General features: G+C 36.7%; 1 protein-coding gene across 1 annotated transcript in view; it reads left to right on the forward strand.

Moving 5' to 3' along the window:
- Positions 1-5,426: 5,426 nt before the first annotated feature.
- LOC136055471 (mucin-5AC-like) overlaps positions 5,427-26,235 on the forward strand; it is a 36,517-nt gene continuing 15,708 nt past the window's right edge. The window contains exons 1-26 of the mRNA XM_065747231.1: positions 5,427-5,529; positions 8,422-8,475; positions 8,889-9,150; positions 9,577-9,691; positions 10,296-10,386; positions 11,274-11,383; positions 11,547-11,763; positions 12,604-12,729; positions 13,184-13,301; positions 14,116-14,254; positions 15,324-15,434; positions 15,979-16,048; positions 17,037-17,174; positions 17,259-17,423; positions 17,917-18,011; positions 18,758-18,884; positions 19,515-19,770; positions 19,946-19,998; positions 20,369-20,469; positions 22,010-22,161; positions 22,575-22,713; positions 22,804-22,917; positions 23,417-23,596; positions 24,602-24,841; positions 25,527-25,683; positions 25,965-26,093. Of these exons, the coding sequence (XP_065603303.1) occupies positions 5,457-5,529; positions 8,422-8,475; positions 8,889-9,150; positions 9,577-9,691; positions 10,296-10,386; positions 11,274-11,383; positions 11,547-11,763; positions 12,604-12,729; positions 13,184-13,301; positions 14,116-14,254; positions 15,324-15,434; positions 15,979-16,048; positions 17,037-17,174; positions 17,259-17,423; positions 17,917-18,011; positions 18,758-18,884; positions 19,515-19,770; positions 19,946-19,998; positions 20,369-20,469; positions 22,010-22,161; positions 22,575-22,713; positions 22,804-22,917; positions 23,417-23,596; positions 24,602-24,841; positions 25,527-25,683; positions 25,965-26,093 (3,532 nt within the window). The 5' untranslated portion in view covers positions 5,427-5,456. The remainder of the gene's footprint in view (positions 5,530-8,421; positions 8,476-8,888; positions 9,151-9,576; positions 9,692-10,295; positions 10,387-11,273; positions 11,384-11,546; positions 11,764-12,603; positions 12,730-13,183; positions 13,302-14,115; positions 14,255-15,323; positions 15,435-15,978; positions 16,049-17,036; positions 17,175-17,258; positions 17,424-17,916; positions 18,012-18,757; positions 18,885-19,514; positions 19,771-19,945; positions 19,999-20,368; positions 20,470-22,009; positions 22,162-22,574; positions 22,714-22,803; positions 22,918-23,416; positions 23,597-24,601; positions 24,842-25,526; positions 25,684-25,964; positions 26,094-26,235) is intronic.

A 26,235-nucleotide genomic window follows, 5' to 3' on the forward strand; every position in this document is an offset into this window, starting at 1 on the left:
GCACTTGGAAACCACAGTGTGAATGAGTACATATCATTAGTTGAATTTCATACGCACAGAATCCATTGTTGTCAAGGTACTAGTTTCACTTACTTTTCTTAAATCTTTTATTCCCTTTAGTTCAGGTGAGCAGAGTGACAGCTCTCCCTTGCCTGTCAGTTCAAGATACCAGTTACCTGCTCCTCTTCCATGCAAATAAAGTGAAGGCTGCACAACTGTGTGCTTATCATTATGTAACGAAGAAACTATGACTACTGTCACTGACAAATGAAGTAAGTTACTTCATTTCTTCTAACCTTCACTGTTGTTCTCTCACTGATTTTCTGTTTGGATTATCCAGTCTCCATAGCCAAAGATTTTCTTCCAATTTTCATAGTACCTTGTGTAATCATTTCTAAAGCCACTGTAACAAACTAAAAAATGGTTGTGACCATTTAAAATACAAAACTCATCTGCCATTCATTTTAAGGGTTTAACACTCTCTCCTTGTAGAAAAACCTCTCTGATTTCTCAGGTGGTGTGATATGTCGTACCAAACAGGCAACAGACTGCAACAGAACAGGGGAAAGGAGCCCATGACCAGACTGTGTCCACCATAGTCTTCCACAGTAGTGGTATGACTTTTCAGGAGGGGGAAACTAGCAAGTTAACAGGGTACTGAAAGAGGTGTGGATGTTAATCAAAACCCTGGTGAGTCACTTGTAGATTGTTGGGAAAAAAAAAATTGTTGAGGAAAAGATGAGAGAAAGATGAGAAAACCATAGCAGGACAAGCCAAGGAGAACAGCTGTATCTCTAAAGAGCCAGGTGGGAAGGGTGTGCTGGATCCTCTGCTAAGTTAATGCCAACTTGCTTTATGCTAATTTCAAACCTTCTGTCATTACTTTACATTGCTTTCCACAATAAATATTGCTGTCTTTAACTAAAACAGCTGTTTATTTATTTTCCCAGTTCACGTGGTAAGGAAGAATTTCAGAGATCTGAAGCACAATGTAGTTACAAAGTTCCCAGCGGTCCCTAGTTTGTCATGCTTGTGAGGAGGTGGAAGTTCTCAACACCTAGTGGAGTTGTAATTTGAACACAGAAGGAAAATGAATTCTGGTTTTTTTAATAGCCTTAATACTATCACTTCCTAACTTCTGAATGTCTTACTTTGCCACTTATACATTATGTGGACTATTTTCAGATTGCAACGTTGATGTTTTTAGTGTATATATACACATTTTACCTAGAAAGACATTTAAATGAAGAGGGGAGATTTAGGTGAGGTGTCAGGAGGAAATTCTTAACTCAGGGAGTGGTGAGGCACTGGCACAGGTTGCCCAGAGAAGATGTAGATACCCCATCCCTGGAGGCATTCAGGGCCAGGCTGGATGAGGCCTGGGCAGCCAGATAGGGTGGGTTGCAGCTCTGCCCATGGCAGGGGGTTTGGAATTAGGTAATCTTTAAGGTTGCTTTCAGCCTAAGCCACTCTGGGCTTTGTGATTATTTCGGATTTTCTGTTGCAACTGCTGTAATTGGCCATCCATTGTTAGAGGTTTTTCATACGAGATTGAAAGAAAATAGAGTATTTGTCAGCCAGATCCTTGGCTTTTGTAATTCATCTCCATTAACCTCCCGTGAATGAGCTTATCTATTCCAATTTTATAGAGCTATCCTAGAATAAATTTCCATGGTATTTGTTATTGAGATGTGAGGATAAGGTTTTGGGTTTTGCACAGTATTAAAAACTGAGAAAAACAGACAAAAATGCAGGAAAGAAAAAAGTAAAAATGCTTTTAACACCTCCGTGAACATTTCCTCCTGCAAACAAAAGTGCTTTGTTTTAGTGCCAGGCACCAGGAAAACTGTGTCCCTTTAATGGATTCCTGGTGTACATTAACAGTGAAGACAGCTGCTCACGTTATTAAAACACTTTGTAAACTTGATTCTGGAGTTTCTCTCCCCTTACACAGCTGAAAAAGTGAGTTTGCTCCTCCCTGTCTGCATAGGTGAGTTCTTTTCATCACACTGAGAGACTTTGAAGTCCTCCAACTGCTTTTTCTTTAATCTACAGGAACCACTTGGAGAAACTGCCCATGTGATCAATAAATACCTAAACTTGTAAACTTTTTGTAATAATATCAACTTTCAAAATTTTATAAACTGTATTTCATTAAGTGACCCAAATTTCTGCTATACTTGTTTTCTTATTATTACTTTAGCCACTCCTTGAGGTATAGAGAGGAAGAGAAAGAGCCTGTGTTGTTAGATAAGCTGAACACTGGAATACCATTTGAATGTCACTACTCCTTGTAGATCAGAAATTTCAGCCTGAACAGTAGCAATCATAACCATTCCAGTAAAATATCTGACTAACATATTTTAAGAACACCTACAAATGCAACTTGAACTATACAGTGTGCACTTAGAAACACTTGGTGAGGTTGGATATTCAAGGTTGGCATGTATTGTTCTAGTCAGAAAATGTTATAAAGAAGAAAGAATTTGGTAGTAGCACTCTGCTAAGCAACAACTCCAGCAAAAGAGACAGGGCAAAAGACAAATCCAGTCTTGATTCCACTGATACACCTAGGTACAGACAACCACCTCACGTTCCCCAGATGAGTAGCAAAATCACCAATTCTGCCCTCAGAAAACTCCTCCATTTATCAGTAGAGTAGTCCCTCGCTCTGTTATACCCCATGGGAAGCAAGAAACTCTTTCCAAGTGTTTTGAAGTAATATGAGAAGAACCTGATACTCTGTTTTCCCCCCCAAGCAGAGTTGAGTGCAACTGGGAAAGGAAGCAAGGTCTTGCTCCCTCACTGTGAGCTCTTAATAAGTGAGCAAAATGCACAGCATTCGCTGTGTCTTTGAAAGATGTGTACGAAACACAGAATATAATAAAATAGAATGTATTTGTCATCACGTTAGAAAGACATGATGATCTCTATCTTTTCCGCTGCATTGGGTTTTAATGCCACTTAATAGTATTAATGTTATCTGCTGAAGGACAAGGATCTAAGTCACTTCTAGAAATACCTTTTCTTAAAAGGCTCCATCTCCTATGTTTTTAAATAAAATTTTATTCATTAATATTGCACTTTTTCTCTCTCATTCAAAGGTATAAATAATGCCTGGAAATCTCTGCTTTGAGGTAGTTATAGGGTCTGCTTTACAGGAATCGTTTTTATAATTAACTTTCAGAAATTAAAAAGAAGGGGGTCCACATCTTAGTTATGCATAAGATATCAAATTTGCAGAAGAAAAGCTCTACTACCTCTAAGGATCACGTGTAGCCTGTTCCTAAAGGTATATGCACAGTAGTTACTGAAAGCCTAGTTTAGTGGGTAGCCTGTTTAAATAAGTGAGACATTTGAGTATTTATTTAATACATTTAACTGGTCATGTAAATAAGATATAATTTGCTTTCTGTATGTACAGATGAATTTACTTTCATTATGATTGCTGGCACAAAATAAAACAACATTGTATGGGCAGGAAGTTCAGTCTTTTCTTTTCTCCCCATCTCCTGAAGCATGAAGATATAAATCTAGGGTGTGTAAACAGCTTACTACTGATTATGAAGATGTAACTTCATTAAACATCCTGGATATTTCGATTGGGAACATGTTCCATGCTGCATCAGGCTAATATGTTGTCTTAAGTAGCCTAAGCTTGCCATAGTAAGCTACCACTGATTTAAAACCAGAAGTCCAGATAATACTCCATAAATATACATTTTGGAGTTTATTTTATAATAGTGAGTGAGGATCCAATAAGTTTAGTTCTAAACAAAAGTGGAAATAGGGGCTGAAAAAATTGACACAATTCAGTTCAGTAACACCCTAATAGAGTATGGGATAATACTCCCCAATTCTTTTGGGATTCTTTTGCATCTATAATTATAGGCTAGGATTTTCATAAGAACCCACAGGAATTAGGCATCCAGCTATGTTCAGGTTTTGCAATTAGGACACCTTCCCAAGTTTGGCTTTTTCCTCTGCTTCGTCAGAAATGAGAAAAATCAGTAAAGACTCAATCTGACCAGACACAGTACTACCCCATATTATTCAAAGAAAGTTCTTTCTGCAATCTCTACACATCCTAGCTGCTTATTTCTCCTGTGGTTCAGCCACCCCAATTCTGTCTCCCAGATGCCTCTTGCTAAACTCCCCACTGCGCAGCAGCTCTCTCATGATGAAGATTTTTGGTCTCATCAGCTACCTTTGTTCTTGTCAGCCATCAGGAGACTGAAGACGAGGGCAAATGTTATCTGTACACCAGGTGCTGGGCTGTACATGTTTTTTTTGCCAAACATCAGTTTAAAAGAACTTGAAAAGACAGTGAGAAATCTGCCCAGAGCAATTTATCTTTGACGTCAAGCTAAGAAAGAAGGTGATGCAAATAGCAATCCAGACTGTCTTGAAGTATACGTTCATTTATGCTTTTGAAATGATAACACAGTAGAACTGCAAAAAGTCAACATTCAGGAAAAAAAAAGTGTTAAACATTAACTGTCAGGCCTAATAGGCCTGATTCATTGTCTGTTTCCCTGAGGTGTAGGTCTCATTTCCCCATGGATAGGAATGGAATTACACAGGAGTGGTAATGAAAGTGATTGCAGGCCTTCACATGTTAAACTTTTCTCTCCTACAAAGCTGTAGTAAGGTTACCTGGCTGCGTGAAATTGCTGATATTTTCAGTGAGCAGGCAAAATCAGACTCTGCAGCAAATTCAAAAGTAGATGCCAAGGTCTGAACCCATCTCTAACAAATTTATAAGTCCAGGGAATGCTGAGTTAATCAGAGTTCCTTAAACGGGCACCCAATGCTTCTGAGTGTCAGAGCTTTTCATGCCATACTCAGTATGATACTGTGATAATGCAGGACATGTCAAGGTTGTTAGTCTTTTCTTTTTGCAAGATTAACTGGCCCAAATGGCACAGAGTAACTTCTTATTCCTGTGTCCCCCCACTTGAAATACTCTTCATCTCCTCCAATTTCAGAAATCAGAAATTTGTTGGTTTTATGTTTTCTTTTGCCAAGGAGCTGCCTTGCATCATTTACAGTATTGAAAAACTTAAAATAGTTACTTATATGCCATGTGCGTAACTGTAAAGCATCATCAAATTCTATTTGTTCCAGGACCTTTTCTTTTGCGGGGGAGTTGTTGTGTTTTATTTGCAGTTATGTTATATTGCTTTATTAGGCTGAACTTTAACAAAATATATGTACGTATATGCATATACTCCTCCCAGAATACAAATACCATTGGCCAGTTGCAGAGGAAGGAAGAGCATCCTCTGTTTACCTATTCATTAGCTAAAATCCCCCAAACCCCACCTTTCTGGATTATCTGAATCAATCTGGGACTGAAGCCAAAGTCACCAGCTATATAAGACTGAGAAAGCACAGGTTAACTACTCTTCCTGACCAACCTTTGACTGGCATCCTTCTGCCAGACTCCACTCAAGATGGGGTTTGGCAGGGGGATATGGTTACCAGAATGGGCTTTCCTTTTAGCACTTTGCTGTACCCATCAGATAGGTAAGGAGTTTATTTTTTCATTACTGCTTAGATCTAATAATATATTTTAAGCAACTAAACTCATTTTAACGTTTCACTCAATTTAATGTTGCACTTAAATAGGATATCTTAGTATTTTTTATTTTTTAATTTACATTAAATATTTGGTGCCTGGCTATTAACTGGACTGATTTAATTTCATGTTGCCACAAGCCACTGAATACATTTGAAAAGTAGTCTTGAAAATCAAATAAAAAAGTATCATTATTCATGTCTTGAAGTACCAGTTGTTCAGTAGTACTTAAGCCTTACAAAAGCATTTCATTTCCTTTACATTTTGTAGTAAGAATGATTAATAACGTTCTGATCTTTTTATGAAATTTAAAGCACTGAATTTTCCAGTTGCTGAATCAGGCTGCAGGTCAGTCTTTTCCAGTATCTTGCCACCTAACTGGTAGCTAATACCAGATTACTCTTGCCAATTCCTTTGCAAAAGAGTCTAGAAGAATGTATTTATGTGGCAACGATTTTCAGTAATGAATTGTATACTGATAGTACATTAGATATAACATTTACATAAATTGTTCATCTTTAGTATGAAAAGCACTGGGAGGTTGATCTGTTGCACCGCAATCCATCGTTTTGTTCTTTTTTTTTTCTCATTTGCATTACATTAATTGAGGCCAATCTTGGCAGATTTTATTAATATTAAATCATGTTCAATTAATTGCACTATTCAAATAGAAATTACTTGCATGAATACAAACATGCTGTCAGTCCCATTCATGTACTGCCCTGTCAGCTAACATTTTAAAATGTAAAGATTGCCTTTTAATTTATCTTGTGTATCGTTTTCCAAACATTAACAAGTGTAAATATAATTTTAGGCCACTTTATGTTGCATGAAATAAGCACTAAAATACTGCTAAGTTGATTTAAGGAGAAGAGTACAAGTCACCTACAGTGTAAGCTTACATTTAGAGTTATGCACTGTCAATCAAAACATCCTCAGGTCTTCTTTGAACAAGAAAGTTATTTGTACTGTACAACGCTAACCTGATGAATTGCTTTGAAAAATGAGTAGTCAGACCAAATCCAGCAAATGGTTCTTCTTTTAAATCACACTAGGTGGAAAATACATTCAGATGCCCTGATTGACTACAGAATATTCTCAAACATTTTGTCCCTAACTTTATACTTGGGATCAAATTCCAACTTTTATGAATTGTAATGAGAACTGTGTGTATGGGGTAGCAGCTGGATAGAAGCTTGACAAGGTACATCCAGAAATATTTGTAACACCTCCCAAATAATCAAAGATTGAATTACCTTGTATATTCTTGGAAGTCATAGGCACCTATTTTTATAAGGATCAAAAGCATGGCATTGTGCAATTGCTAGATAAACTAGTGCAGCTAGAATTTCCTTGGAAATAATACTTGCTTATTAAAAAAAAAAAAAAAAACAACGACCAAACACCTGTATTTCCTTGAGAAAATTTAACAGACTAAAATACATGTTTATACTGTTCTGTTCTGTTACAAAACTTCTCACACTTTTAAATAAACATTAACAATATTTTAAAGACTATTGGCTCTTAAGTGAAGTCAGGATGATTCTATGCCCACTGAAGTTCCTATGAATCTGTAGAGTGAAAGCAAATCCTGTCCCATTATTAAAACTCACAGAAGCATTTGTTATATTTTCTCAACAATTATAATGATAGGAATGTATTTGCCTAATGATATTATCTGTGATACTGAAAGACCAACAGAAAGCGGAAAACGTTTAAGGTTACTTTTTCATATGTCACTAACAGTCATGTATAAAGGTAAATGAGAAAAGAACAAAAGCTTAGGGCTGAAAGGAAACTTCTGCAGACACTGGAACAACTTCTAGAGGTGGTGAAGCTACCCAGAACACCCTTCCAAATTTAGGAGCCTTTTGGGTTCCTCTTTGGGAGTGGGAGTTTGATTCCCTTCAGACAGGCATCCTTCAGCTCTGAGATCAAGTGCTTGGTTTGCTTACATGTTGTGCATGGACAGCATTTCCAGTAAAAATCCTTCCTTGTTTGGTGTGGTAGAGTTACGAATCTAGATCTGAGTTTGTGGACTCTCTCCATCTATTGTATAAGGAGAAAGGGGACTTAGAACTGAATTACACAGGCAACTCTTCTTTGACTGGCAAGTTCTCTGGGCACCAGGAATGCTCATTCACTTAATCCTGATTGGGATTCAAACATGAGTCATTTCATCACCTAAGTCCTCTAAGGATTTAGACTTGGCATGTTGTAGGTTGGCATTAATTAGTATTTTCCAGCTATGGTTATTTCATTCTGGGATGATTCAATCTTTCATAAAATAATGTTGTAGCCATTTTTCCTAAATGGGAAGTGCCTGACATGTTTACTTAAAAAAAACAAGATCTTAGAGCACCAAACTTGGAGCACAGGATCAAGTGTTTTTCTAAGCATGATAGTGTTAATTTACCTCTCAAAATTCTTTGCCAATACCCCCTCTGACTGCTGGATCATGCATAGAACGCAATTGAAAACGGATGGAGACAGAATAGAGAGAAGGAGAACTCAGTTGGAAGACAGTCAATACAGTTGAGCCACTAACTGTTTAACTACAGGTACAAAAATAATCACTGAAACCAAACACAGGAATAGGACAGTTTTGATGTGGCTGAGTGCTGAATCATGTGGCCACGTTCTGCTTTTTTTCCAGTCTGAATTTGAAATTTAATATGGACATATAGCCTGATTCACATCCTGTATGAATCAACACCAGGCTTAACACTGTCATTAACATGTTAACCTTTTCTTTCTAGGTCAGTTTTAGGTGCAAATTTTTGTATTGTTATACTAGGTTTGATTTTCTTTCTTAATTTATTGGTTTTCTTCTTTTACAGTTTCATCTGAGGTGAAAATCATCCAGCAAATATTGACAAATCCAATAATAACGCGTAAGTTAAATAAATTAAAAGTATTCAGTAAGTATTCAGTTTTAGAGGATGTAGGCAAAGGAATTCAATGCAAACAGAGAAATGCACTGGTGAAAGAAGTCATGGAATCCTAAGTGGAAAAAAAGTCCAGTTAAGAAGCAAGGCATATGTTTGAAATCTGTATGAAATGTGAACAACTATATCATCTACTTGAACATAACTACAACCATTTGTAGGGTTATAAGAGATGAACAGCAGACAGGTGACGAAGAATGAATACATGGTGATTTCTGTTACAATAGATCAATGGACAGAAAATAAAGAGAGGTGGGCAAGGGAAAACTATGACAGAATGAAGCCTTGAACAATATGATTCACCTTGTTAAGGCAAGGAATTGTAGGTCATTTTTTTACAGCTAGTTTTAAATTCGCAGCTTCCAATCCTGCTCACAATGGCCGTGTATGCAGTACCTGGGGCAACTTCCACTTCAAGACATTTGATGGAGACATCTTCCACTACCCTGGGCTCTGTAATTATGTCTTTGCATCCCACTGTAATGCTCCCTATGAAGACTTCAACATCCAGATTAGGCGTACACTAGTGGAAGATGTTCCAAAAATCCAGCACATTACCTTAAAACTGGAAGGTATAGCTGTTGAGCTAACAAAGGATGTTGTCCTGATCAACAGCAAGACGTGAGTTTATTCATATCACTATTTTGATAACTACTGATGTTTGCTTGTTTGTTTGTTTTCAAATTGGCCAAGTACTTTTTGTATATTGGGGAAAAAAATAGCATTCTTCAATAAATCTGATAATTTTACCCATAGAAATAATGATTAAGTTAATTCCAGTCACAGTAAATTAATTGTTTCTGCAAAGATTACCTCAAAAACAAAATTTCTATGAAAAATAGAAGGTTGGATTTAAATTCAAATCCACATTTAATGGTACTGGAGCATTTTGTTTGTTAATTATTATTTTTAATTATTTTTAATTGCTTTTCTTTCCATACAACTGCATTATATCTTTGTAAGATGTTGGAACACACAAGCCTTATTTTTCTCTTTATTAAACATCTGGATCAGTAAATATTTAGTATTTCTTCTACCTTTTTGTAGAGTTCAACTACCATACAGCCAAGCTGGAATTACTATAGTGAGAAGCAGCATTTATGTGAAAGTTGTCAGCAAAACAGATATTGTATTTATGTGGAATCAACGTGACAGTATCTTGGTAAGAACAGCTCCTGGACCTGTCTACACCTTCAGAGCCCAAAAAGCTAATCTTTGATTAGGTTAATACTTGTTCAGGAGTTACTATTGCCTTTGCATCTTGTACTGCTGAGCAGTTTTTCCTTAATAAAGCTAGGCTTGCATCCAGGTAGTCCCAGAGAAAATTATGTGGATTTATTTCTCATTGATAGCGGACTTCTACTTCAAATGGGGTGAAAAAACACTTTCACTGTCATTAATATATTGCCATCATTTCAGATCTGACTTACCTCTTCTAATAGAATTTTTGAGGAGAATTTTTCTGTTAGAACAACATTTTTGCTGTGAATTTGATTTTCTTTCTGAAGAATGGAGAGAAAAAGACTGGAAGCTCTACAGATATTACAGTGAAAACCTAAATCTACATCAGTAATTTGGAGTTTACATTGTAAATCAAATCCAAGACAACTCTTCATTCTATCTCTCAAGTTTAAATTAGATTGCTAAATAAAATTATATAGCTCTGATGAAAAATAGGGTCAGCAGGTGCAAGTGTTTCCAGTGATCCTGAATATATTTTACAACATGCATACTAACTTCTATCAACGTGTTGCCTATCATTTCAGTTAGAACTGCATGAGAAATATGCCAATCAGACCTGTGGTCTTTGTGGGGACTTCAATGGCATTCCAGTTTACAATGAATTCTATTCAAACAGTAAGTTTTTCCAATATCAGAGATTGGTTTCTGGAATCTTCAGCATGAATTCTACATTCTTTCAGCACTAACATCATCATCATTCCTCTTTCCTATCCTGTTAAAGGATTTACTCAGAAGTTATGATTCAATCTGTTGAAAATTGTGTACTACAGAGAGCAGATAATATATTTAATACTTAAAGGTGTAAGCCAGTTTCTCACTAATATTATAATATTGAAATATATCCAATAAAATGAAATATAGTTGTAATATCTAGTCAGTACATTCATTGTTTCAGTTCTGTCACAAAAGTAATTCTAATAGTACATATCAATTCTGAATTGAAAAGCCCAGGAAATAGAATTTTTGTCTATATTAATGAGTCCATTAAACACACTGTCAGAATTTTGAATACATAATCCTATTCTACAAAATATACCCACATTTGCATTCTGATACTCATAGTCTACATACAATCTTCTCTTATATTATCTATTCTCAATTTTAGTATTTTCCCAAACTTTGTATCTCAGCAGTCTCCATTGTACAAATCTTTGTTTTAATTGTTTTCTCCCTTCCCTGCATGGACTCATTATCTTCTAAAAGCAGCCTGTTTGTGGTTGTTTTTTTTTTTGTGTGTGTGTGTGTGTTTTTTTTTTTTTTTCCAGTTCAAATCTTATTTTGCATCTAGATGAAGTAGGCTGAGAATTGTTTTCTAATGTTTTTTTTTCCAGATAGTGATATCACTTACTTTGGAAGGGATGATGATCAAATGAAAAGACTTGAGAGAACTAGCTGCCTTAGCTGGTCTTGAACAAAATCCTTGGCAAGAGAAAAAGATACTAGGAAGTTGCATTGACCAAAAAAAATCACACTACCCTCATTATTAAATTTCTTTTGCACAGATATCAGACTGACAGCCTTACAGTTTGGGAATATGCAGAAAATGGATGGGCCAACAGAGTACTGTGAAGACCCTACTCCTTCCCCATCTGACAATTGCACACATAACTTTGTAAGTATCTTTTTGATTACTTCTTAATTTTTCTTTCACATTTATCTATACCATTCTGCAGCTTCAGAGGGGTCAAAAGAAAAAGACCTTGGGCAATAGTAAGTAAAGAGGATATGAAATTCTATTAAAGAACAATCTAGCAGATTTTTTTTTCTCTCCCAAGGATGACATATGTCAGAAAACATTGACCGGCATCGCGTTTGCACACTGTAATGACCTAGTGAATGTTAGTGAGTACATTATGGCTTGCCAAGAGGACTTGTGCCGCTCTGAAGAGTTAAAAAATGCCTCATGTATCTGTGATACCTTTGCTGAATACTCCCGGCAGTGTGCTCATGCTGGTGGGGAACCTCTGAACTGGAGAACCTCAAAACTGTGCCGTAAGTATCAGTAGAGATGCCTTTACTTTGTGCTCAGTAAATAAAAAGAAACAAGTTCTCAAATAATGCTAAACATGCACTGGAAATTATAGGCATTTACTGAGGGTTCTGATGTACAAGCTCCAGCAAGACCACTAAAGAGAAAGAACTAAGTGTTTTAATACAAACTGGTTTTAACATTGTCACTTAAATGGATACACTTACTCAAGAGTTAAGTGTTATTTAATGAGTTCGGATAATGAAGGAAGCAAATAGGAGGAGGAAGGAGGGTGATCTGCCCACTTGTATTTCTGTTTCTCTCCTTTTTTCATGATGACTACGATATTTTAGCTGGTTGATTGATAGATTGAGTCTTAACTGGTCTTTGGCTGGTTTAATGTTTAATCTGCTCTGGCTTGGTTTGAGGAGTTTGTACCACTGTAATTTTCATAGAGGTTTCCACTGAATTAAATGCTTGCATATCACTAGGTCTAGCTGTTGATACTGTCACCAACATTTGTTTCAAATTAAAAATCCACTGGGATACTATTTGCCCTTCCAATGACATCTGATATCTTTCTTGGAAAGAAACCTTGCTAGCTTTGCAGGGCCATTTGTCGTCCCCAGAAGTCAAGTCATTGTGCCACCAGTTGAGTCTTTCAGGATGCTGTCATGAGAAGGGAATTTCAACTGTAAAGCATGGATCTGAGTGAATAAACTTAAAGATTTTGAGAAGTAGGGATAGGTCTGTGGTTTAGTGTGGTTTTGAATTTAGCTGAAAAACAGAAATGAAATTTTCACATGAAGTGAACTAGAGGAACACTGGACTGAAAAAAATCTCTCCTCTTTTTAACATTTCAGCCAAGACATGTCCTCACAACATGCAGTATTCGGAGTGCAGCTCCCCCTGCACTGACACATGCACTAATCCTGAACGATCTCAGTTATGTGAAGAGCACTGTATGGATGGTTGTTTCTGCCCCCCAGGCAAGTTCTTACATATTCACATCTCTGATCTCAAAATAAACAGGGCAGGTTCAATAAGGATTAAAGCCCTTATATTTGCATTTTTCACTGCTGCAAGTGATAAGTATTTATCATTTATCAACTGAGGAAAGACATCTGAATTAATTGCCAGTGCACATGCAATATTTGGAAAGCAGGAAAGCAGAAAAGCAAACAGATCAAGGCCAGTCTTTCAACAAGCCTCCTTTAGTAAAATAACTCCCTTTCAAAGCTGATGGAATTTAAGAATACAAAGGTGGAAAGTCTGTAAATTGGCATAATCCTACTGTCCTTGGTATATCTATGACAATTCACAGCAGCTACAGATCTGTCTACAAGGCAATATTTAGTAACAAACAAAAATGATTATTTTTCCCATGTATAGAAAATGTCTCTTTAATTGATTAAGTTTTGTTGTTGTTGTTTTTAACTTAAGGAACCGTTTTTGATGACATAAACAATTCTGGCTGCATCTCCCGTGAGCAATGCTCTTGTATTTACAATGGCAACACCTACGCTCCAGGAACTTCTTTCTCAGAGCAGTGCTATTCCTGGTAACCATTGCCATTTTCTTAGCTCATTATTTCCTCTAATACACTTAATGGGTTTAATGGTTTATTGTTTGCAATTGCATCATCAGTAATGGATCTGTGTATTTAACTGACCACTACAGTTCCAAAATAACTCCAAAGAACATTCTTTGTTTTATTTAGCAACAGCCTTAAATGTCTTTGCACTTGAGCTAAAGGTGATCAAAGTAAGGATTTACAGTGTTTACATTTCTCACCAGTGAATTCAAGTGCTTCTTTTTTGTTTATTTTGTTCAAACATTTGGACTTCTCTAAGAGGAATGAAGTTGCAATAATTTACGTATTTGCAAATATTTATTTTCTCTGAAGAAAACAGGAGATGCTACACAACCTCAGTTTCACAATTATTAATCCTGTACCTGTACAGTACCACATTATCTTAGAAACCAGATATATTCTGCATCAGGAGTAGATGTGGAGTCACATTTCTCTTAGTTTCTTATACATTTGTACAAGAAGACAGAAGAGATTTTCGTTTGGCATTATGTTTTATGTTAGCTGCAGAAGACAAGCAATTGCTCGTACAGCACCTGTTGCTATTGAGTTCATCTATTCAAAAAAAGGACTAGAACCAAACAAGCAAAGTGAATGCATATCAGAGTCATTCAATTTAATGCTTTGCATCATATGTTCACAATATTTGGTAAAGTCTTAAACCTGGATTTAATGTGTATTCAAACTGTAGATTGAAAATCAGTACTAAACCTAATGTCGTTCTAATTCCTGCAAGTCTGGACTGCTATTACTATTTCAGCTAAGTTTGACCCGTCTCTTCTAGTACATGTAATGGAGGGAAATGGATTTGTGAAGACAAGTCATGTCCAGGAGTATGTTCAGTAGAGGGAGGCTCACACATTTCTACATATGATAAAAAGCGTTATGATGTCTATGGAGACTGCACTTATGTCCTTTCTAAGGTGAGAATCAGATAATATTTGGTCATAAAGCCTTATATGCTTGTGGAAAGGAAAGGTGATTGCAATGAACACCTATAAAATGTATGTCTTTTGACATATGTTTATTGTTTACCGTTTACTCTTTTGACATATGTATATTGAATTGCTTCAGTTAATCAGATGCTTACTGAAATGTATTCTGTCATTCAAATGACTTTATCAGCTAGCTATTAGGATGTCATGAAACAGTATATAGTGGTTTCCAGGGAATTTCCAGTTCTGTGATACAATACATGCTGAAGACTACTCTCTTTTTAAAGTATTGCTTAATCTACACTCTTCAGTATGATGGTTCCAGCTGTCTTACTGCATCTAATAATTTTGCCCTGCTATTGTATTTTATATTATTGGACCAAATAGTATTCCAGGTCTGAAAAAATGCACTAACAGTTAAAAAAAATCTTTAATAAGTAAGACTAATTTTTTTTTTCTGGTAAGCTGAAATATAGATAAATCAGTTCCGGTCAACTGATGTGTTTTGTTTGGGTTTTGAACCATTATTAAAAAGTGTCAAAAGCAATAAAGAAGTAAAAAAGTCATTATAATAAAAATATTTTTTTACAGTAATATGTAAGTGAAATGGTTTGGCCTTTTTGATCTGCTTCTTCTTTGTATTCTTTTTTTCCCATTTGCACAATTCAGTCTAAAATATATACATACATATATCACTCCTTATTACTATTTCCCTGAAAATGGTCTGAATTTTTCGTCTAGCAATGACACCAACTCCAGAAGCATGAGAGATACAACAGAACTGAATAAAACACTAAAAGTAGTCACGAGTAAAAGTTCTGAATATGGGTGGTATCATCAATAAAATGCAGGATTAGATTAAAATTCACTTGTTGTTTCCAATCAATACAAAAGGCAAAACTGAACTGTAGGCCAAAGACAGCCTGAGGTTTGGGAGAGACTGAATCTTCTCCAGAAATAAATACTTTTTTTCAGAGGTGAGAAAGACTTTAACAGAGAAAGCTTCAGTAATCTCTTCAGCCTTTCATTGAATAACTGTTGGGATTTTTTTTTTCAGCACTGTGAAGATGAAATATTCACCATCCTGGTAGAGCTACGCAAATGTGGAGTGACAGACACTGAAACATGCTTAAAGACAGTAACTTTCAGCTTGAATAAAGGACAAACTGTAAGAATTCAAAATAAGCATGAGAAAAAAACTATTAAAAACATGGGGAGCAAAGCATCCATCTAGGCCTTTATCAGCTAGGGAACTTTGTTTACACATATGGGATAAGTACATGTTCTTTTTTTATCAAGTGAAAATAAATTAGTTTTGCTATGAAAATGAAATAGTAGATTTGGCTTTGTGGATGTTCATTAGGAAAAAGCTGAAAAAACACTTTCTCTGCCTATTAGATACGTAAGCTTGTAATTTAGAAGCTACAAGTACAACCGTAATGGGTGTAATTCAACATAAAGTTTTGTTCATAAAAACCAAGAAGATAGAATTCACTAATCAGTTGAGAAAGACTCTTCAAAAACCGTTCTTCTTTGTCAAGGAAAATTAGTTTAAGTGCACAAAGTGGAAAGAGAGAGAAGAGCTAGAATCATAAAAATAACCCCTTTTAATTAATAGCTCTTAAGTAATATCATCCTAGTCATCTCTATTATTACCCTTTGGACTGCAATAAACCTTCACATGATTACCTGTTTTTCCTCTTCCTTAACAGCTCATTGAGGTCAAAACTGATGGTGGTGTGTTTGTGAACTCAATCTATACCCAGCTGCCAATCTCAGCAGGTATTCTTTCTCTAACAGATTATGAGTGATAAGCTCAGAACTTCAATTCCACACATGCTTGTTGGCTTAAACTGCAGAAGACAGGAGAACTGCAAACTGTTCAAAACATGCATGTTCAAACCCTGGTTCTCTTTGGAATACTTTCTGAGTCACACAAGTGCTTTTACATTAGAAATTTGATGTTGGAATGAGATGTGAGATAGTACAGGCATAAATAAGTTCAAATAGAAGCAAATGGCATTTATACTGTCCTGATTTGGTCACTGTAAGTTTGACTTCCTTCTCGCTGCAGAAATTTGATTGCTGATATCTCAAAAAACTAATAATTCTACCTGTTATCTCTAACTTCCAAATTCTGCTTGCTTACCCCGTTCGGTGGAGTGGAATCCCCATTGTATGCAATTCAAGCTTAGAAGCGAAGTAACAGAAGTGGATTTTTGGTGTTTTTTGTTTTGTTTGTTTTTCTGTAATGCTTAATGCTATACAGCTTTTCCTTCTTATTCTCTAAAGAGTAATCTTCAACTGCTTAATACTGAGACGGCAAAGAAAGTGAACAATTTGGTAGCTACAAGAAAATGCTTGGTAGATACAAGAAAAATTTTGATTTCTATTTATGAGTCATTTTTGCAAATATTGTCATAATTTTACCTTAGAATTTGCAAAAATTGGAACAGAAATTCAAGAACAGTAGTGCATAAGTCACTGAAAGTAATGCCTTCTACCAGCTACAAAACAGTATTTTTCAGCATGGTAAAAGAAATCTGTCAGACTGACCTGCTGCTGCCATCTGTCACACAGTAGCAAAATGTAATACATAATTGACAAGAAGGGTCAAGCTCTATTGCCATACTGCCAGTATTCACCTCTGATATTGTGGGCCAAAGTAATAAAATAGGAGGCATTACTTTTAGAGCAGTCTTCATATTATGATGTACTCTCTCTTGCACGTGACCTCAAGAAAGCAATCATTCTGTTTTTTCTTTTATAGCCAATGTCACCATCTTTAGACCTTCATCATTCTTCATCATCATGCACACTGATATGGGTATCCAGGTTGAAATCCAGATCACACCCATCATGCAAGTGTTTGTGCGGGTAGACCCTGCGTTCAAAAACCAAACCTGTGGTATGTGAATCAAACTGAAGAACATCTTGCTAAATGTCTTCTGTTGAGTACAAACATTATAAACTTTTCACTGGTTTTCAACAGGTCTCTGTGGAAATTTCAATAATGTCCAAACTGATGACTTCAAGGCAATGAGTGGAGTAGTTGAAGGAACAGCAGCAGCATTTGCTAATACATGGAAAACTCAGGCTACTTGCACTGATATCCAGGGAAGTTTTGAGAACCCTTGTGCACTCAGCATCGATAATGGTAAACACTAACTTTTTTTTGTTGTTGCTTTCAAATAATTTCTTCTAGGTTATTTTTTCTCATTGTTAAATAAAATGCAACTATTAGAAAGCACATATAAGACAATGAAGAATTGTATATTTGATGGAAACACATCTAAAATCAAAATATTCACAATGAGAACATGGGGGCTATGTAAATGAAGAGTCCTGTAGACATAACTGAAATAAACCATATGACCACTGAAAACAGAAAGAATGTCAGAGGAGTGAGAAAGTTCAGAGGAGTGGATCACATGAGCATCTTTGGAAATCCTGTATTCATGATCTTCAGCAACTTCTTTAAATGCACCTTTGGTTTTAATAATCTTAGACAACAAGCCAAGTGAAAAAAGACAGAAGGGGAGAGATTTAATGTAATTTCAGAACTGGCATCCTAGGTCATGGCAGTAGGTTTATGAGACTAATGAAGTACAAAGAGTAATGTGTATTTGCACGGTTTGTTCTTTTTACAGAAAAATATGCTCAGCATTGGTGTGGACTTCTAACTAACACTGAAGGACCTTTTGCTGATTGTCATAATGCACTGAATCCCTCTACTTACTACACGGTATGTCAGTAGATTGCTTTCTCTTTTAGAAACAATAGAAATAGGATCATTACAACTAGCTACCAGGAAACACTGTCCCAGACATATCTTTAGTTTTATGCAATGCCTGCATTTTTATTTTTGCACTGCATTTCTTTCTTTCGACATACTGCTGTTTTTGTTGTAGCATTATCTTATTTCACTTGTTAGTCTTGGCTTTATCATGTTTACTTGATTGCAAGTGCAAAGTCAGCTATTTCCTCTAGGATGGATATACATGGTAGGAAGTTTGCACAAAGGCATGTCAAATGCTTATTTGAAAATGACAGTTAACTGCTACCTCATCAACCTCTTATCTTATTATTAACTACTTGGCACATAAAGCCCATTGGCTAATTATCATCATTCTGTTAACAATGTGTTGTCAATCTTTCTTCTCATTATAAATGACACAGATGTTGATGCTGATGAAATGATGCGTTTAGACCGCATAGTGAATAAACCTGTACATGCTATTGTGCTGTATATTCACAATTACAGATTCAGATGAAGCTGCTAAATGTAACAGATTTTAAAATTAACATTTCCCAATGATAACTGAAATGAATTCCCATTAGCTTCATTCTTCCCACTAGGAAACTTAGATAAATAATGAAGCTATTCTAGTGCTGTCCATGACTGAGCATATCTGAAGATGGATTAGTTTATGAGAATTTTTGATTGGCATTCTTAGAACTGTTGAGATTTTATTTTTCTTGCATTTCTAGAACTGCATGTTTGACACGTGTAACTGTCAAAACAGCGAGGGCTGTCTGTGTGCAGCCCTTTCTTCCTATGTCAGAGCTTGTGCTGCAAGAGGAATCCAAATAAACGGATGGAGGACTGATGTCTGTTGTGAGTACTCTTCACTATTTCCTTCCCTGAGCACCCATCAGTAAAAACTGCTGGTCAATTTTTTTTTATTGAATTCTAGAAAGATATGTTGTGTTGAGGAAGAGATTTTGTTAAATGTACTCCTAAAAGTGATTCTCTGCTGTACCTTTAAATTCAATCCATTACTAGCAAAAGTAAATATAAACAGATAGGAGATAAATTGCTTAGGAAAGGGTTTGCTGTTACAGACATGCCTCCACATGTTTCTGCACAATTTTGAATTCAACTGTAGCTTTATGTATCACATGGTGTCACAGAGATAAATATGACGTATTAGAATAACAACATTAATAATACTAACCAGAAAACTAGAAAAATGAAATAGCAGCACCAAATGGCAGCTTCTTTACTAAATAACGTTTGAAAAAATATATTCCTTATTGCATATATGACTTGACTTAATCCAAATGTGCAGTAGCTTTCAGTTCTAACTCTGGAAATGTTCAGAAAAACATTGATAAGAAAGATGCAACTTAGGCACAATTATATGTTACTGTTCACCTGTTAGTGCTACTACCTACTGTTTCTTCCTTCCCAGCAAAAATCACCATCTGAAATTAACAAACCCATTCTTTCTTTTTCTCTCTCAAGCAAAGTACACCACCTCATGTCCCAAATCCCTAAGTTACAGCTATTCCATCAGTTCCTGTCAACCCACATGTCGCTCTCTGAGTGAGCCTGATGTCACATGCAAAATTCAGTTTGTCCCCGTTGATGGCTGCACTTGCATCAATGGAACCTATATGGACGAAGGTGGCAAATGTGTGCCTGCTAAGGAATGCCCCTGTTACTACCGAGGATCTCCCATACCACTTGGAGAAGTTGTCCATGAAAATGGGCTTGCATGGTAAGGGAAGAGTTTGCAGAACATTTAAGCAATAGCATATGCATTTTATTATCTAAATAAGCTTCAAATAGTATTTTGGAATTCAATTTATTCCTTAGAAAGTACTGAAACTTGACAGAGGTAGCTCGCAGTCTCAATACATGGTTAAAAGGTAATGTTTTTCCCTTTCTTACAGCACTTGCATCCAGGGAAGACTGAATTGCATTGGAGCACCTAATCCAATTACAGGTTAATAAATAAATAAATAAATAAATCTCACTCTTGTCTTTTTCTCTGTGCCAGGTTTTGAACAGGAATATTTGGTAGAATTGATATTTCTTAATGGAGTATTTCTACACTATAAAAGGCAGAAGCAACCCTAGGTTCATAATGAGATATGTTCTAAAAGGTGTTTTTCTGATAGACTGTGGAAGGCTCTGTGAATTCAGTGCTCTGAAGTGAATCTACAATTGGATTCCTGTTTAGCAGACTGAGTATGGACAGCAGTCCTCATTAACTGAAATGAACAAATTCCAGAGAATTTCTAGATGCTTTTTATGGCTACAGCTGTGGGATAAATGCCATTTCTTAACTTCTCTCACTTCTTTCCTTCCTCTAGTTTGTGAATCTCCCATGTTCTACTTAAATTGTACAAACAACACATCAGGAACAACTGGAGCAGAGTGCCAAAAAAGCTGTCAGACTCTGGATATGCAGTGTGTAAGTATGTCATGGTTGGATGAAATGACACTTTCAGATTTTGTCTGTGATCTCTGTGTTGCAGTCACTGTCGATCTAACACTTCTACTGTCAGTCTACATCACAGATACTTTGTTCCTATGCTACACACGCAAAAACACGTTATGAAGTGCTAAAAATGGGATCATCAGAACAAACTATAATGAAGTAACATACAACTTTTGTAAAATTAGTGTCAAAATTTCTTCAGCTACTGTTTATAAGAGTAATTACCAGTGAAAATATTGAGGCTTTTGACACTCATTTTACTTTGTTAGGAGAAAATTACTTGCTGTAAGCTGGATAGGAGCAATCATTCCTTTCCATACCATGGTGTAATTGTGAATTTCTTACACATCTAATTATATCTCCCTATGTATGTGCATGATTGCCATGTGTAATTTCATGAATAAGTACCACAAGAGATGCATCTGTTTTCAGTGCAACTCACTCAAACAAACTAAATCTACTTGAAGAATGTAGATAGGAAAAGGACCTGGGGGTGTTGGTTGATGCTCGGCTTAACATGAGCCGGCAGTGTGCCCAGGTGGCCAAGAAGGCCAACGGCATCCTGGCCTGTATTAGAAATAGTGTAGCCAGCAGGAGCAGGGAGGTGATCATCCCCCTGTACTCAGCTCTGGTGCGGCCGCACCTCGAGTACTGTGTTCAGTTTTGGGCCCCTCACTACAAGAAGGACATTGAGGCCCTGGAGCGTGTTCAGAGAAGGGCAACAAAACTGGTGAGGGGTCTGGAGCACAAGTCTTATGAGGAGCGGCTGAGGGAGCTGGGATTGTTTAGTCTGGAGAAGAGGAGGCTCAGAGGAGACCTTATTGCACTCTACCACTTCCTGAAGGGGGGTTGTGGTGAGGAGGGGGTGGGCCTCTTCTCCCTGATAAACGATGACAGGACGACAGGGAATGGCCACAAGTTGCGCCGGGAAAGATTTAGATTAGACCTGAGGAAACATTTTTTCTCTGAAAGAGTGGTCAGGCACTGGAATGGCCTGCCTAGGGAGATGGTTGAGGCACCGTCCCTAGCGCTGTTCAAGAAGCGTTTAGATGAGGTGCTAAGGGATTTGATTTAGTAGTTGGGTAGGGATAGTGATAGGAGGATGGTTGGACTAGATGATCTTGTAGGTCCTTTCCAACCTTATGAACCTATGAACCTATACCTATACTTACTTTCTTTTTAAAGCTCCATTCATTCAATTTACAAATCTCCCATCACAAAGCGTACGGCTTATTTAGCTAGCACAGGGTAAGTCTTAAGATCCAATATATTTCACATTTCACAAGTGCATTTAGGATTAGAATACATCAAATGTTTAGCAGCTCTGTATGCTAATAAATCAATAGCTAATTACTTTCTCTTTGTTCTAGAGGCCTACAAGTACTTCAGCATCTTCTCTTATTTAATCAGGGCAAAATAAGAACATATAAAGACATTTTAAGTTTATCTAATCTTCATGTTTCTACTGTGATTATTTCATTCTGAAATTGTACCTTCCTCTCAACCTTTCCAGTATAGTACACAGTGTGTATCTGGCTGTGTGTGCCCATCTGGGCTTGTGTCAGATGGGAATGGTGGTTGCATTCCTGAAGAGGAATGTCCATGTATTCACAATGGAGCCTCATATCAACCTGGGGAAAAGATCGATGTTGATTGCAATACCTGGTAAGTATTTTCTGGGAACTTGCATTCCTGGTTCCATCATTTGCCTTTAAAAAAGATCTTAAACTATACAGTAGCAAGTAGAGATTTAGACTGTCAATCAATTGATGGGTCTTTTAGGTTTTGATTCGCCAAGATGAGCAAGTTTACTTTTGTTGCAGGCAGACAGCTGAGGCACAAACTAGAAGAAAACCTTTGGGAGGATAGTGTCCATTACGTTTTACCCTATTTTGCAGTTCATGCATTTGGAATAGCAGAACACAACTTCACGTGGGAAATGCAAAGACTGTTTTAACTTCAGAATCAATAGAACATTATACAAGAACGAGATGCCAAACTAATGCTGAATTTTTGGGACACATCTGTATAAGACACTGACTTATTTTATTATTAATATCTTTAATTTTCATTCCTAGCGTATGCAAAGATAGGATGTGGGAATGCACCAAAAAACAGTGTCTGGGTACTTGTGCTGTTTATGGAGATGGGCATTATACTACCTTTGATGACAAAAGTTTCAGCTTCAATGGAAACTGTGAATACACGTTAGTCCAGGTACTGATACTTAAGATATCAAGATTATATTACAGTTTACTTTTGTTATCTGGAACAATAACGTATTTTTAAATTTTATTTTCTACTCAGAACCGCTGTGGGAACAGTGACACAACGAATGAAACCCTCCAGATTATCACTGAAAATATTCCCTGTGGCAGCACTGGGACAACTTGCTCAAAATCTATCAAAGTTTTCTTAGAGGTATATAGATATTGAATTACAGACCAGTTTTGTTCTGTATCTGCATAAGGCCTAGAAGTCAGGATATCCACCGCTACAAGGAAGTTGGAGAAAATGTTCTGAGAAGGAAATCAACTTGTAAATTAATCTTAAACCAGAATCAGGTGAAATATTTGGTAGTTTTCCAGCTTTCTGTCTATTCCACCCTTACAAAGCCATCTTGTACTAATCTTAGATAAGTTACAGCTCGACAGGAAAACTGTCTGTAGTAGAAATTTGACTGATCGAGTCAGAATATTCTCTCATGCTGTGCACTGTAGCTCCTCCGTAACTACCAGGACATCCTTTTTTTCCTGCAATCTGCTCCATTTAAAATACATTTTTACCACAATTCCATGAAGCTGAGATTTGAACCATGCTGCTTAAATTTACTGCATTAGAAGGACTTATTTTCATTAATGGTTTTAGTACAACTGTAGCTATTAGGTTCATTTCTAATCACTTTTTCCTCCTGTTTCAGAACTATGAACTGATACTCAGTGAGGAGCAAGTCAGTGTAATAAAGAGAGGACAAGATGGTGAAGTACCATTCACAGTCCGCTACATAGGCATGTACACAGTGATTGATACCACCAGTGGACTGATCCTCATGTGGGACAAGAAAACCAGCATGTTCATCAAGCTAAGCCCTGATTTTAAGGTGAGGAACTGGCAGTTTTAGTCTAGATTGGGACTGAGTATTATTTTTTTTACCTGACTCAAACAGTATCTCAAACAGGTGATTTCTCTAGCATTCCTGCAGGTCTTTTCCACTCATCTGGTATCTTAGGAAGCCATGTAAACATTCTGCTGCTGTTTTACAGTTCTTAAGACAGTGTTCAGTTTCTATTTGGCCTGATAGAGTTGGTCTGCTTTTGTGGACTTGGCTTTGTTAAAATTACTCTCTGAATCTTGGTAAAGCTTATCAGACTTCACTAAGATTGCCATAGCTACATGTGTAGAAATCAACTGAGTAGTCTCGATCTTGAAAAATGACCCATTGTTTCCAGTTTCCACAAATTGACACACAAATCTAAATTATTGCACTCCAAGAACAAGGAAGTAAAACACTATGTAAAATGTTATGTATTTTTCAAGCATATATATGAACAAGTGATAAATTATGGACAGAAAGTATGAACCTCAGATTCACAGAAAGCTTAGCATCTGTTACAGCCTATCACCATTTCACATGTAGAAATTTGGAATGAAGTATTTTTGACAATGCAAGGAAAATGTAATTTCTTTTTCCATCTGTCAGCGGTCATAACAAATGAGGAGGTTATAAAGGAGGACTGGCAGTACTTACGACAGCTTTGTAAGACTGTCTTTTGTACGAACACCTATTGTATAAAACTAAGCATAAGTGAAAAGCACTGTAGCATTGTCAGCTGAGTACTTATTTCCCTTGTTAAAGATGTACCCCAAAAATGCATAAAATTACCAAGACAGTTGTGTTGCCCAGGAAAGTCAGCTGTTTGTAGCCTTAGTGGTCATGTTCTGTTGCTGAGGAAACAGATGCCTGCTTTTCCAGAATATCTAAACCTAAAATATCTTCAATGGAAACCTTTGGTAAAGTTAGATCAGAATGGCACCACACTATGAGCTGAATTTCATGTATTCTTTCAGTTTCTCACATCCATCATTATTTGATTTCCTTTTGCAGGGCCAGATCTGTGGCCTCTGTGGAAATTATGATGGCAATGGCATCAATGACTTCACTACGAGGAGTCTATCTGTAGTGGAGAATGTCCTAGAGTTTGGAAACAGCTGGAAAGTATCCTCTACGTGTCCTGATGCCACCTTCGTACAGGACCCATGCTCTACCAACCCCTATAGAAAGTCCTGGTCAGAGAAGCAGTGTAGCATCATCAACAGCAACGTCTTTGCTGCCTGTCACTCACAGGTATCATTAAGGCAGGAGTTAACTCTGTGAAGAATAGGCCTGTGTGTTAGCGAAGCTAAAATGAAGGCTCTCTTCATTCACTTTGTCATAAATGTCTAACTCATTAGAGAGCATGTTTCACTTTGAACTGCATAACTTCAGTCTAAATCTTGTGCAATTGAACAGGTTCATAGTGCCTACCTGTAAGAAGTAGTAGGTTATACAGAAAATGGTACTAACTTTTCAGGAAAGAACAGTAATTTTAGAATTACTATATATTTTCATATGGCGTAACTTGGGTAAAATACACCATGTAATGAATACAAATTCAATGAAATAACATTTTGGGGGTAGTAATGAAGCAGCATTAACTGACAGTGCATACCAACAATGCAGGATAATTTTGTGCTCTTTCTATTACCTTAGTTCTTCCCACTGCTAGAGACCGTCAGGTGTGGCTGCCTAATACTGCTTGGGAATGTGAAGTTAATCTTTCACTGGGACACAAGTATAGATGTCTAAAACTGTGTCAGAAGGTTTAGATGTATTATCTGGCATTACCTTTGGTGTTTAACAGTGTATATTAACATAACAAAAGAAATTACCAATGTAGGCCTTCTGAGATACTCATTTTAAGAAGATTAGTCTAGCAAAGTTAAGAAAACTTAGAAGGCAGAATGTATAGTGTAATATTTCTTTATGACAGATTGAACCAGCAAAATATTATCAAGCATGTGTGACGGATGCTTGTGCCTGTGACACTGGAGGAGACTGTGATTGCTTTTGTACAGCAGTAGCTGCCTATGCTCAAGCATGTAATGAAGTTGGTGTCTGTATAGCCTGGAGAACCCCATCAGTCTGTCGTGAGTTTTATTTTATATACACTTCTTCTGAAAGTGTAGTTAAATATACAGCAATTCCTTGCTGATATCTTTGAACACATGTTCTGTGTATCTCATGTACATGCATTGTAAGTGCACTGCATAGACTTTTTACAGGGTTTTGATGGTCATACACTTTTACCTATTCATTCAGTTTTCAAGGCTGTTCAAGGCCGTGTGGTAGGGATCTGAACAGACATGACTCAAAAGAAATGTTTTTGCTCTTTTTTTCTGAGCATGTCTGAATTTATGTTTCTCTTCAGCACTGTTCTGTGATTACTATAATCAACAAGGAGAATGTGAATGGCACTATAAGCCTTGTGGAGCCTCCTGCATGAAGACCTGTAGGAACCCAAGTGGGAAATGCCTACATAACTTGCCAGGTTTAGAAGGTAAGAAGAGCTGCAAGTACCCTTAAGTGGATAAATTTGTTTATAATCTTTTAAGTAGTCTTTAATGGAGCCTGTTTTCTCCATCAGCTGCTTTTCTACCATTTAATTCTCTTCAACGTCATTGTATCAATATGAATGGAGA

The sequence above is a fragment of the Cyrtonyx montezumae genome, unplaced genomic scaffold (assembly GCF_038088225.1).
Source record: "Cyrtonyx montezumae isolate F1298 unplaced genomic scaffold, pur_monq_1.0 scaffold_10, whole genome shotgun sequence".
In the NCBI taxonomy this organism is placed as follows: domain Eukaryota; kingdom Metazoa; phylum Chordata; class Aves; order Galliformes; family Odontophoridae; genus Cyrtonyx; species Cyrtonyx montezumae.